We start from the raw sequence: 13,360 nt of genomic DNA on the forward strand, positions 1-13,360 counted from the left end.
CGCCCTAGAGATGGAGAGGGTTTGTTTACAGAAGTCTCGTGGACTGCGCTGATGGGCAGGAGGTATCTGGAGACGGTTCTGGTGATCTGTCCTGGTCTTGCTTATCGCCCTAGAGATGGAGAGGGTTTGTTTACTAAAGTCTCATGGATTGCACAGATGGCAGGAGGTATCTGGAGATGGTTCTGGTGATCTGTCCTGGCCCCCTGGTCTTCGGTATGGCCCTAGTGCTGGAGAGGGTTTGTTAACAGAAGTCTCATGGACTTGCGGTGATGGGCAGGAGGTATCTGGAGACGGTTCTGGTGATCTGTCCTGGTCTCCTGGTCTTGGGTATCGCCCTAGAGATGGAGAGAGTTTGTTTACAGAAGTCTTGTGGACTGCGCGGATGGAGCAGGAGGTTCTGGAGTCTGATCTGGTGATCTGTCCTGGTCTCCTGGTCTTGCTTATGGCCGTAGAGATGGAGAGGGTTTGTTTACAGAAGTCACATGGACTGCGCTGATGGGCAGGAGGTATCTGGAGATGGTTCTGGTGATCTGTCCTGGCCCCCTGGTCTTCGGTATGGCCCTAGAGATGGAGAGGGTTCGTTTACAGAACAAGGGGACCCGGGGATGTTTCGGAGAGGACACTGCATGGGCCAGGGGGAGGGGTAGTATGGCAGACTTGGCTGAAGAGAGTTGTAAGTTTGGTGATGGAGGAACATGGGGGGGGGGCTGGTGAGCGAGATATGTGATGTTCTGTTCAGGTGGTTGCACTGGCCTATCAAGCCATCGATGGGGTGAGCAGAGAAAGAAGCTGTTCTGGCCTATATGGCCACAGAGGGTGTGAGACTGGCCACGTCTCATGACTGACAATGTGACAAGGAAGGGGCTGGCATGAGGGCTGGGGGAGAGCCTTAACAGAAGGGTGGTTTTTTTTTTACAAGAAGCAGAGGCTAAGGTCACAATGGAAGGGTTAGCAAAGGAAACTGGGTATTGGTAGGCAAGCCTGTAGGACGGGGCGCAGATGGGTGTGTAGGGTGAAAAAGATGAAACTGTAGGAATGGTAGGGGAGAAACAGGAGGCCCCCCCTCAATGTGGGAAGAGGGGAAAAGATGGAAGGAGAAAAGGGGAAAGGAAGCCAGAGGAAGGGTTGACTTTATCCTACAGGGATTCTTGGCTTTAAACCAACATACATGCTAGGTACACTTAGGTACATCTAGTTAGGGTCACATCGTAGGAGTATGCATTTATTACTGTCATGTGTTTTATATACTTGCCTGTATATATTGTTTTAGCACGATGGTATAAATCTACCATCCTTTTCCTCTGTTAGTGCTTCTAATCATGTATATCTGTTTCTGTCTAATGGCTGTTTCAGCACACTTGTTTTACACTAGAATGATGCTGGTTCAATAAATACTTTTTGAAAAATGTCCCCACCTTTTATTAGGTCGATCCTAGCGTTGCAGCGCATGCGCTGCTCGCTTTGCAAGGCATGCTGTATTAGGGTATGTTTTAGAAGTGGTGTGGAAGCTCACGCCCATATTTTTCATTGGCTGGCGTCATCGTCCATGGTAAATACTGCCTTCCGATTGATAATGAGGCTTCTTAGTCCCGCCTTGTTACTGCCCTGTCTCCTTTTGGGATCGCCCATCAGGACTGGATCTTTTACTTGCCGCGTTATGCTGTCTCCTTCCATTAGTCGGTAAGCACTTCTTTTTTCCATTCACGCAATAACGACAGCTTGTTTTTTACTGTAAATCGATCGCTGTGGACACTGGGCTGTGTGAGGCAAGTGTGCACGCACTAATGAATCGAACCCAAACGGTGGTTACCACACTACTTAGATTATCACTGCGGCTAATAAATAACATCACTGTTGAGAAGATACGATTAAAGAGAGCGTACGGTGGTGCTGCCACCATCCAGCTGCACGCTACACAGCTGCTGCCTGCCGTGCACCCGTATCTCAAGACCAGGGAAGTCCATTTAGATAGGAAGTGAGGAGGGTGGGGGGGAGGAGGCAACCACCTGACAACCACCAAGCTCTATTCTCTCCCAGAGACATTTCAGATAAGCTTGCCACCTCAGCAGACCGATCCCTATGGTGTTCACAAAGTCACTCGCTTTTAGGTAAAGGTACAATAGTGTTAATCTCACTGGCTTCTTCGCTCTAGCTTCACAACAGGTGGCGCAGATGTTATATTTTCGGACAGAGGAAGGTGAGGAGGTGTGCTTTAGATTAGACAAACGGGTGGCCCCAAGCTCCAAGTGGCCCCCTACTCCGCCTGGAGAGCTCCTGATTGTGCCCGGAGGGGGCCCCTCTATGTACTTTGCAGGGGGCCCCCTCAATTTTCGTTACGCCACTGAGAGGAGGGTGAGGGAGAGAGGAGCGAGAGAGAACTGAGTGAGAGGAAGAGGGGGAGAGAGGAAGAGAGAGAGACAGGAAGAGAGAGAGAGAGAGAGAGACAGACAGGGACGAAGAGAGAGAGCGAGAGAGAACAAGAGGGAGAGAGAGAGAATGAGAAAGAGAGAGAGAGGAAGAGAAACAGAGAGCGAGAGAGAGAGGGCAGAAGATGGGCGAAGAGGAAGTGAAGGAACAGAGTGAAGGGAGAGGGAGAGACAGAGAGTGAGAGAAAGTGTGTGTGAGAGAGAGAGAGAGAGACAGAATGAGAGAGAGAGAAACAGGGAGAGATAGAGGATGAGAGAGAGAGGAAGAAAGAGAGAGGGGAAGGGACAGAGAGAGAGAGGAGAGAGAGAGAAGAGAGAGAGAGGAAGAGAAATAGAGGGGAAGAGAGAGAGAGAGAGAGAGAGAGAGAGAGAGGGGGAGGAGAAATAGAGATTGAGAGAGAGTGAGAGGGAACAGAGAGAGAGGAAGTGAGAGACTGACAGAGGCCGACAGACACCTACAGACACCAACAGAGATCGACAGAGAGACCGACATAGACCTACAGACACCGACAGAGACCGACAAAGAGACAGAGAGAGACCAACAGAGATCAACTATGACCAATAGAGACTGACAGAGACCGATAGAGATTGATAGAGAGAGAGAGAGAGAGGACGAGAAAGAGAGAGAGAGAGAGAATGAGAGAGTAAGAGAGAGAAAGAGAGAAAGAGAGAAAGAGAGAGAGAGAGAGCGAGAGAGAGAGAGAGAGAGAGAGAGAGGGAGAGAGAGGATGTAGTAATGCTGCTTGAGCAGTCGACCTCGAAGCTGGGGTACTGGGTTCGAGTCTGAGCAACGACGACCAACATCCTGTGAGTCTGGGCAAATCACTTAATCTCCCCGTGCCTAACACAAAATGAATGTGTCCATCTGTAACAAAACTGGTGCTCATGTAAAGCGCTCTGATACCCGATGTCTCGTTCGCGCTATATAAAACTCTAAAAAAAAAAAAAGAGAGAGAAAGAGTGAGTGAGAGAAAGAGAGGGATAGAGAGAGAGAGAGAAAGTGTAAGAGAGAAAGAGAGAGAGCAAGAGAAAGAGAGCAAGAGAGAGAGGAAGAGAGAGAGAGTGACAGAGAGAGAGAAAGAGAGAGAGGAAGAGCGAGAGAAAGAGAGATAGAGGGAGAAAGAGAGAGGACAGAGAGAGAGAGAAAGTGAGTGAGAGGGGAAGGGAGAGAGAGAGAGGAGAGAGCGAGAGAAAGAGAGAGAGGAGGGAGAGAGTGAGTGAGAGAGAAAGAGAGAGAGAGAGCGCAACAGAAACAGAGAGCGAGAGAGAGGAAGAGAGAGAGAAAGAGACATACAGAGAGAAAGAGCGAGAGAGAGGAAGAGGGAGAGAGAGAAAGAGAGAAAGTGAGAGACCAACAGACACCTACAGAGACCGACAGAGAGACCAAAAGAGAGACCGACAGAGACACCAACATAGACCTACAGAGACCGAAAGAGAGACCGACAGAGTCTGACAAAGATCGACAGAGACCTCAGATCGACAGAGAGCACAACAGAGACCAGCAGAGAGACCGACAGTGATCAACAGAGACTGACAGATAGACCGACATAGAACCACAGAAAGACCAACAGAGATTGACAGAAAGACCATCAGAGACCGTCAGAGACCGACAGAGACAGTCAGAGACTGATAGAGAGACAGACAGAGATCGACATAGACCGACAGAGAGTCCGACAGATCCCGATAGACACCTCAGTGGAAAGTGTATATGGTCAACACAGAAATAAGCAGACTGCACAATGAAGGATCTTTGGGGTCAACTCCTCTATTCAAACACTGACGTCTGATCCCATGCGCGACTCAAAGACAGGACAGCACTCAGGGTCCGTACTGCATGTGTGCATGAGGCGCTGCACGTGTGCTTTGAGGAGGAGCCACCCCTCACCACACTGAGGGCTTTCCACCCAATACTCATTGCCTTCTGAGATCCCGCGTCGCCGCAGCTCCGCCCTCTTCTCACTGCCTCGAAAGACTCCACCCCACTTCCACTTCTTTTCACCTAGTGAGACTCTACCCCATTTTATTGCCTTGCGAGATTCCACCCTTTCTACCATCTTGTGAGACTCCACCCCTTACCTCCTTGCAAGCTCAAACCCCTTCTTACCACCTTGTGAGACTCCACCCCACTTCTTTTCACCAAGTGAGACTCTTCCCCTTTTTACTGCCCTGTGAGACTCCACCCCTTCTTGCCACCTTGCAAGACTCAACCCCTTTCTTACCATCTTGTGGGACTCAACTCCTTCTTACCTCCTTGTAAGTCTCCATCCCCTTCTTACCACCTTGTGAGACCCAACCCTCTTCTTACCACCTTGCGAGGCTCCACCCTTTTCTTACCACCTTGTGAAAATCCACCCCTTCTTACCAGCTCGTAAGACTCCACCACTTCATACCACCTTCTAAGGCTCCACCCCTTCTGACCAGCTGGTGAGACTCCACCCGTTCTTACCAGCTGGTGAGACTCCACCCCTTCTGATCAGCTGGTGAGACTCCACCCACTTCTGATCAGCTGGTGAGACTCCACCCCCTTCTGATCAGCTGGTGCGACTCCACCCCTTCTTACCAGCTGTTGAGACTCCACCCCTTCTTACCAGCTGGTGAGACTCCACCCACTTCTGATCAGCTGGTGAGACTCCACCCCCTTCTGATCAGCTGGTGAGACTCCACCCCTTCTTACCAGCTGGTGAGACTCCACCCCTTCTGACCAGCTGGTGAGACTCCACCCCTTCTGACCAGCTGGTGAGACTCCACCCCTTCTGACCAGCTGGTGAGACTCCACCCCTTCTGACCAGCTGGTGAGACTCCACCCCTTCTTACCAGCTGGTGAGACTCCACCCCTTCTGATCAGCTGGTGAGACTCCACCCCTTCTTACCAGCTGGTGAGACTCCACCCCTTCTGACCAGCTGGTGAGACTCCACCCCTTCTGACCAGCTGGTGAGACTCCACCCCTTCTTACCAGCTGGTGAGACTCCACCCCTTCTGATCAGCTGGTGAGACTCCACCCCTTCTGATCAGCTGGTGAGACTCCACCCCTTCTTACCAGCTGGTGAGACTCCACCCCTTCTGACCAGCTGGTGAGACTCCACCCCTTCTGACCAGCTGGTGAGACTCCACCCCTTCTTACCAGCTGGTGAGACTCCACCCCTTCTGATCAGCTGGTGAGATTCCACCCCCATCTGATCAGCTGGTGAGACTCCACCCCTTCTGATCAGCTGGTGAGACTCCACCCCTTCTTACCAGCTGGTGAGACTTCACCCCTTCTGACCAGCTGGTGAGACTCCACCCCTTCTTACCAGCTGGTGAGACTCCACCCCTTCTGATCAGCTGGTGAGATTCCACCCCCTTCTGATCAGCTGGTGAGTCTCCACCCCTTCTGATCAGCTGGTGAGTCTCCACCCCTTCTTACCAGCTGGTGAGACTCCACCCCTTCTGATCAGCTGGTGGGACTCCACCCCCTTCTTGCCACCTCCTGAGGTTCCTCTAGAGATAGGCAGAGTTCCCTGAAGCCTGCAGCCGAGGGATTGGGCGCTGCAGCCACAGTCCATTCTGCTCACACGGTAGAGGCAGCACAAACAGCAGTGGTCTTGTGTTCAGTTCAGCCCTCCCCTCTCCTACCCCCGCCGGGTATGGGGGGCCCTTCCAAAACATCTCCTCCATTGAGTCAAAGCAGAGGTTTGGGGCTCCCACACAAACTGTGATCTCTTCACCTCCTTCCATGAACCCAAAATCCGTGCTGCCACCGAGGCATCAAGCACCTTACCCTTGGGGGGGGGGGGGGGCACCTCACAAAAGCAGGATCTCACTCTTCGCCCTACAGCGCGCGCTGGCAGAGAACTCTTGGTACTTACAAGAATTTTCATTCTCTGAGCTCCGCAAAGTGGACTGTTCTCCCCTCTGCAGGTCTGGAGTCGAGGCCTGTGGGAGTCAAACAGGCAGATTACCCAGAATGCAACATTAGGCTCATACTCTGTTTATATACAGGAATCTTGTTGCCTGATAGCAAACAAGCATTTGCAATGCAATAGGTCTCGCATTTACAAGAGTTTGTACTATTGGCATTGTAAATATCAATGCCTTTTAATTATATATGTTAAGAATCTGCATATTTGTGCAGGCATGGCTTGCGAAAAGCAACACTGGCAGTAACTATGCCTTTTTTACTGCCAGTCTTTCTTTTTGTAAGCAGGGACTATAGGTGCGTATTTACGCACCGCTTGCAGCTTTTACGAAGACATAAGTAAAAGGCATTGTCATTACAATGCCAATAGCTCAAATTTTCGCAAATGCAAGACCTATTGCATTGCAAATGCTTGTTTAGAACCCAGAAAGTGCTGGTCACTGTTTTCCAACAAAACATTGATTTTTAAATGAATACTGAGTTATAGCACAGCTTCACAGGAGAGCAGTTACAGTACATTACCCCACCATGTACATACACATGCACACGTAATACATGTTTACATTTTAAAGAAAGCTCTGGAGGGGTAACGTTGCACCTGCTACTTGTGTATGCAACATAGCTCCCAAATTTTCAGATTGCTACGTGTGACATTTTTATAATTTCAGTGTAATTATGAGTAACATTCAACGACTATAAGTGACACTTCCCTCTTTCTGCAAGCAAATACATGGCTGCACGTACAATTTTTCAAAATGTTTCCAATGCTCTATTGCAAAGACCAAATGTAATGTTTGAGATAGAACCTTAGCCGCAGAAGAAGAAAATGTAGTACGGCGGTGCTCTGAGCGAAGAAGGAGGGGCCCGATGAGGGGAGGGAGGGAAAGCGAAAGCGTGCCATGCGCGCGACCCGTACGCGTGTGAACGTCGGCTGTCTGGGCAAGTGCACATCAGAACGCGCCGCTTATTAGACCCTGTGCATTTCTCAGGCTTAATCCCCAGTTCCTGTTTGTTATTCTTGATGTTCATCTTTCTGCTGGGCCTGACAGCTGGAAGGTTTTCCGAGTCATCTGTTTTTACTTCCCTCTGGATATCTCAATACCACATTTCCACTTACATTATGGCGTCTGGTGTAGTTTCTGGCTCATAGAAGGCCTGTTCTTGACATTTGCAACACTGTTAGGGCACTTTTTAACCCCTCAGACATACACACACACACATATATATATATATATATATATATATATATATATATAAAAATAGGTTTACTGTCTTTGCTTGCTCTTCTTATGACGCAACCCTCGTCACTCTGCCTCCTTTCTGTCGCACCCAATTTGTGGGGTCCCAAAGTAAATAAAATGTTTCCACGTCCTTCACTGGGTGTAGGAGACCAAAGAAGGACATGTCGCCCAAGTTCTGGTAGGCTGAAGCAGTGAGATATGGAGCACTGACGAAGATTGGCAGATCAAGATAATGAACAGGTACCAAGGTAACGTGCAGGTCTGAAATGGCTTGTGAACAAAAGCGTATGTCATTCTAGGGAAGGTGGTGGAGGCATTTGTAGATCAGTAGAGTATGTTGTATACTATCTATTGCAACGTGGGAAAAATACAACAAATATCTCAAGTGTATACCTTTTACATTAAAAAAGCACCTACTTCGATGCCTCGCTGGGGGTAGTGGGAGCTATATAAATGCAACTACAATACAATACAATACTTATTCAGTATTTTCATGTCTGTTGCGGACATACATTTCAAGTATGTAACGGTAAGCTATCTGTGCGCGCGATGACGGACAGCAACATTGCAGCTTGTAATGGTACAAATGAACTAGCAGTAAACGCAGCTTAAATATGGACAGTGAAAACCATTGTAGCTACCTATAGGAAAAGGGTCAGTGGCCCTTGGGCTTGGCACCCGCTTCGGATCTTGAAGGTTTTGGGGAGAGGATGTGGTCCGTCGGCTGCACTGCCACCTCTGGTGCAGGAAACCAGAGTTTGAGCCTCGAGGTCGCGTCCACATCCTGTGATTCTGGGCAAATCACTTAATCTCCCCGTGCCTGAATGTGTAATGTAAATACAGTGCTATGTAAAGCGCTCCAATACCTTCGGGTCGAGTTCCTTACTAGTTACTCATTGAAGCGCCTGGTTGAGAGACGCGGTACACTACCTTATTCCTGCAGCGACCGGTAGATGGCGATGAAAGCCCGCGCGGCGTCTTCTTATCAGTGCGCGAGCCCGTTCTTACGGCAGAGCTGTGTGCGCTCGGAACCTGGCAGGAATCCTGGGAGAGATCTTGTGCAAGTCTGATGTAAAATCAGTGCCAGTCGAAGCAGTGATTTAAATGCTCCAGCGCGCTCGCTGTGGCCCCGCCCCCTTGTGTATGTCGCTGGCCCAGCTCCAGCCGGGTGTCAGAGGGCCGATGCCTGCGGTACTGAGCCGCTACTGCCGGGTGGGGGGCGGGGAGTCCGGGGGTCGGAGCCGCGCCATGGAGGTCCGTATGGCCGAGCTCTTCTGCTCGGGCCTGGAGATCAGCGCCGCTCTGAAGCCCAAGGGTAAGAAGGCGGGCCGGGGCTGGAGAACCAACAACAACCGGCAGAGCACCGTGACCAGTCTGCCCCCAGAGGTGAGGCGGCGAGGAATGGGGGTGGGGGGCAGAAGCTGCGCTCGTGCCTGAGCTCCGTCCGCGGGAGGGCTGGTTTGTGGGGGCAGGTATCCAGACGTTCTTCTGTTAAAGAGGATAAACAATGGGGAGCGGGAATCACGGGACTGTGGAGGGGACCATGGGGTTAATGGTGATAGAGGTGCAACCTGCACTTTAATCAGAATAATAAAACAATCGAAAGTGAAACTTCATGCTGGCTTGCCTCGGAAGGGGGACAGGAGATGTGCACACCGCATAGCTGTAAGCGCATACACAGGCTCCAATCCGCCAAAAGCCTGCACGTGCACATCTCCTGTCCCACTTCCGAGGCAAGTCGCGTTCACAGACAGCAATCACCACAACCACAACACTGCGCGCGCGTGCCCCAGCCTGTCTCCCTTGAGAGGCATCTCGGCGACAATAGGTCTCGAGAGCGAGACCTAAAAACAAAAGTTAGACCTCTGTCCCAGTGCACCTGGAAACATGCCTACAACCACGCCTGCAACAATGCCTACTACCATCATGCCTGCAACTATGCCTGCAACAAAGCCTGCAACCACATCTGCAGCCATGCCTGCAACCACACCTGCAACCACATATGCACTCACGCCTGCAACCCAGCTGCAACCAAACCTGCAACCACGCCTGCAATCACCCCTGAAACAACACCTGCAACAACGCTTGCAACCATGCCTGCAACAAAGCCTGCACCAATGTCTGCAACAACGCCTGCAACCATGTCAGCAACTACACCTGCAGCCATGCCTGAAACAACACCTGCAGCCATGCCTGCAACCACACCTGCAGCCACACATACACCCATGCCTGCAACCAAACCTGCAACCATGCCTACAAACATGCCTGCAACCACGTCTGCAACACCACCTGCAACCACTCCTGCAACAACGCCTACAACCATGCTTTCAACAATGCCTGCAACAATGCCTGCAACCATGCCTGCAACTACACATGCCCCACGCCTGCAACCACACCTGCAACTTCACCTGTGACCCCAATTTCAACCACACCTGCAGCCAAACCTGCAGCTACACCTGCAACCACGCATGAAGCCATGCACGCATCCATGCCTGCAACCACACCTGCAACCGTGCCTGCAGCCACACCTGCAACCACACCTGCAGCCACGACTGCAGCCATGCCTGCAACCGTGCAAGCAACCATGCCTGCAACCACACCTGCAGCCACACCTGCAACCACACCTGCAGCCACGACTGCAGCCTTGCCTGCAACCGTGCAAGCAACCACGCCTGCAACCATACCTGCAACCACACCTGAAGCCACACTTCCAATCATGCCTGCAACCCCGCCTGCAGCCCCGCCTGCAACCACACCTGCAACCATGTGTGCAACCATGCCTGCAACTGCGTCTGCAGCCCACCTGCAACCATGCATGCAACCATGTCTGCAACAAAGACTGCAGCAACGTCTGCAACCATGCCTGCAACTATTCCTGCAACCACGCCTGCAGCCACGGCTGCAACCACACATGCAAACACAACTGCAACCACACCTGCAACCACACCTGCAACCCCGCCTGCAGCCATGCCTGCAACCACACATGCAACCATGCCCAATGGAAAAAAGCCTTTTTCGCCCTATTTTCGATCTCCTCCTCTAGGAAAACAGCTCACGGTCTCAAGATCTCAATCACCCCTTCACCATTCTACAGAGCGGCAGCCACAATCACTTTTTACCATAATGGAATCATACTCATACAATCATCAGACCGCAACTCACTCCTTTTTGACAATATCTTTCCTCTCATCAAGGAAAAAGTCCCGAGACCCCATCCCCCCTTCCCAAGCTCTCCCAATTCCATATCGCTGCCGAACTTCCCTTCTGAACCCCCTACAAGGCAGGCACCTCTCACGACCCAACGGATATAGTCACCTAGTGCGGCTCCAGCAGTTACCCTAAGATATGATAACCACACCCCTATCCCCAACAACACCCAGCCTTTACCTAATATCTGAACAAGTAGCATCCTTCCCAATCTGTCCCCAATTACCCTTAACACTACTACAACCCAATCCCCTCCTCACATCTACACGATGCATGCCTCTCCACCTCCCTCCACTCCCCCCTCCAATCTCTGTTTACTCATTCATGCGGACCTCAATACATCGACTCAGGCTACTCTAACCCCTCAAGCCCAACTACCCCTCCCCAACCCCCATACCAAACACTATACACACATCCCACACTGGAACCCAGACTGGATGAAATTCTACTGTTACTGCAACAAGTCAAAGATGACCTCCAATTCCTACGGGACCTGATTCTCCACCCGCCTAAGACCAGAAGACATGATCATGATTCTTGCACGAATGACCACAGTAACCACCCCACATACCCACACCAAACTTACTCTCTTTCCAGGAAGCATATGCCACCAAGATGGAAAGCAGTTCCTTACCCCAATGCCACAACCCACCTTATCAGAAGGAAGGACCTTTTATCATCCAATGATATACACTCCCTACTCCGATCTTACGATCTCCCATCTCACCCAGAACACAGAGTGCGCAAACAACATAAATATTCATATCATAATCCAAACCATCCCCGCTAATCCACACAGAGCCCAAAACACAACCCAAGAGGAATATCCAAAGACAATCTTATGCGAGTCCCCCTCACACAAGAACCTGTAGCTCTCATCAAGCCACATCTCAAATGTATTCTACTTAATTGTAGATGAGCCTCCAGACATGCGGCTGAGATTGCAGCCCTCATACTCACTCATGAACCCGACCTCTTAATTCTGACCGAACCCTGGTTACATGAATCGTCGGCGCCTATCTTGGATATTTTGGTCCCCCCTATTCATGATATCACTAGACTAGACAGAACTGATAGACCAGGGAGCGGAATTGCCTGCATTCATCGGAGTAGTCTTGTAGTGACCCGACCACATTCACTGATACTATCCTCATGTGAATACCTATGTATTGACATCACTAGCAACAACAAACCAATCTGTTCACTGCATCCATTCTACCACCCTCCAGGTGGCAACCTCACCTTCGTCGAACAATTCATGGATATCGTGACTACAAATACTGGACAACAAAGCACCCAAATCTTCCTCGGAGATCTCAATCTTCACTGGAATTACCTTAACGACTCTGCAGTGAATAGCCTCAAAGCATTTCTCACAGACCTCGACCTCACCCAAAGCTGCGACAGCCCCACACATGACAAGGGCTCCATCCTAGACTTGGTCATATCCAAAGCTGACTCTATTCCATTGAATACTATCCTCCCATGTGATTGGTCGGACTACAATACCATCATATTCTTCCTTAATGAACCAGTAAAACTATATTCAGCCCAACCCATGAAACCCAAAATATGGAAACGAAACTTAAAAAATGCCAGCACGGATTTACTGACATCCTCTAGCGCCAACCTTTTGCTTCCCCCGAAGGCCTATCTGATGTTCAAGTGCTAACAAACCACTACTTCACCTCTATAACCACAGTCATAGACACAGTTCCTCCCCTGCAGCTGAAGAGGCTCTCTCAAAAGACTCCAAACCATGGTATGACAGCAGTCTCAATGATGACAGACGCTGCCTAAGAGTAATCGAACGCCAATGGAGATCATCACCAACCCCTGACCACCTTAAACTATTAGGAACCACCTAGAAACTCCTACTATAGAAGTATCAGAAAATCCAAAGCCATCTTTTTCAGGAACCAATTAGACCAAGCCAAAAATCAACCCCAAAAACTATTTGAACTAGTCAAAGCACAATCTAAGGGCTTACCCTACCCCCCCCCCACATTGACCCGGTTGCATACAATTGCCTCCTTCTTCACTAAGAAGACAGAACGCATAAAGACGGACCTACTTAAGGCCTTAGTAACTGACTCTGACACCCACAAGAGCTCCCCACCTCCCTCTCTAGCATACCATAGCCTATGCACAGCAAAGTTCGCCCTCAAAACTCATGCTGAATGGTCTTCCTTCAATACTTATACAGAAGAGGCAAGTTAAAAAGTTCTCACATCATTGAACCCCTCTAACCACTTCACCGATGCGCTTCCTGCAAACTACCTCAAAGAGTTCACACCGCTGTTATTACCTTTGTGGACCAAGATTATCAATACCTCTCTGCTTCAAGGACTCATCCCAGGAAACCTTAAATCTGGGCAGGTTTCCCCCATCCTAAAGAAGCCAACAGCAGATCACATGGACTTAAACGATTACCGACCAATCTCTAACATCCCAACTCTGGCCAAACTCCTAGAAAAATGTGTACAGATACAGCAAGGAAACCACATGAAACATTTCAACCTGCTCAACCAATACCAATCCGGCTTTTGCGCAGGGCACAGCACGGAGTCAGCCATGACCCACATAGCAG

General features: G+C 50.2%; 1 protein-coding gene across 3 annotated transcripts in view; it reads right to left on the bottom strand.

Annotated features, from left to right (window-relative positions):
* Positions 1 to 13,360, bottom strand: part of ST6GALNAC4 (ST6 N-acetylgalactosaminide alpha-2,6-sialyltransferase 4) — a 189,404-nt gene that overhangs the window by 73,136 nt on the left and 102,908 nt on the right. For all 3 annotated transcript variants that reach the window (XM_085614150.1, XM_085614151.1, XM_085614152.1), the window contains one exon: positions 6,273 to 6,339. In XM_085614150.1, the coding sequence (XP_085470276.1) occupies positions 6,273 to 6,284 (12 nt within the window). In that variant the 5' untranslated portion in view covers positions 6,285 to 6,339. The remainder of the gene's footprint in view (positions 1 to 6,272; positions 6,340 to 13,360) is intronic.

Source organism: Triturus cristatus, chromosome 1_2 (genome assembly GCF_964204655.1).
Source record: "Triturus cristatus chromosome 1_2, aTriCri1.1, whole genome shotgun sequence".
Classification (NCBI taxonomy): Eukaryota; Metazoa; Chordata; class Amphibia; order Caudata; family Salamandridae; genus Triturus; species Triturus cristatus.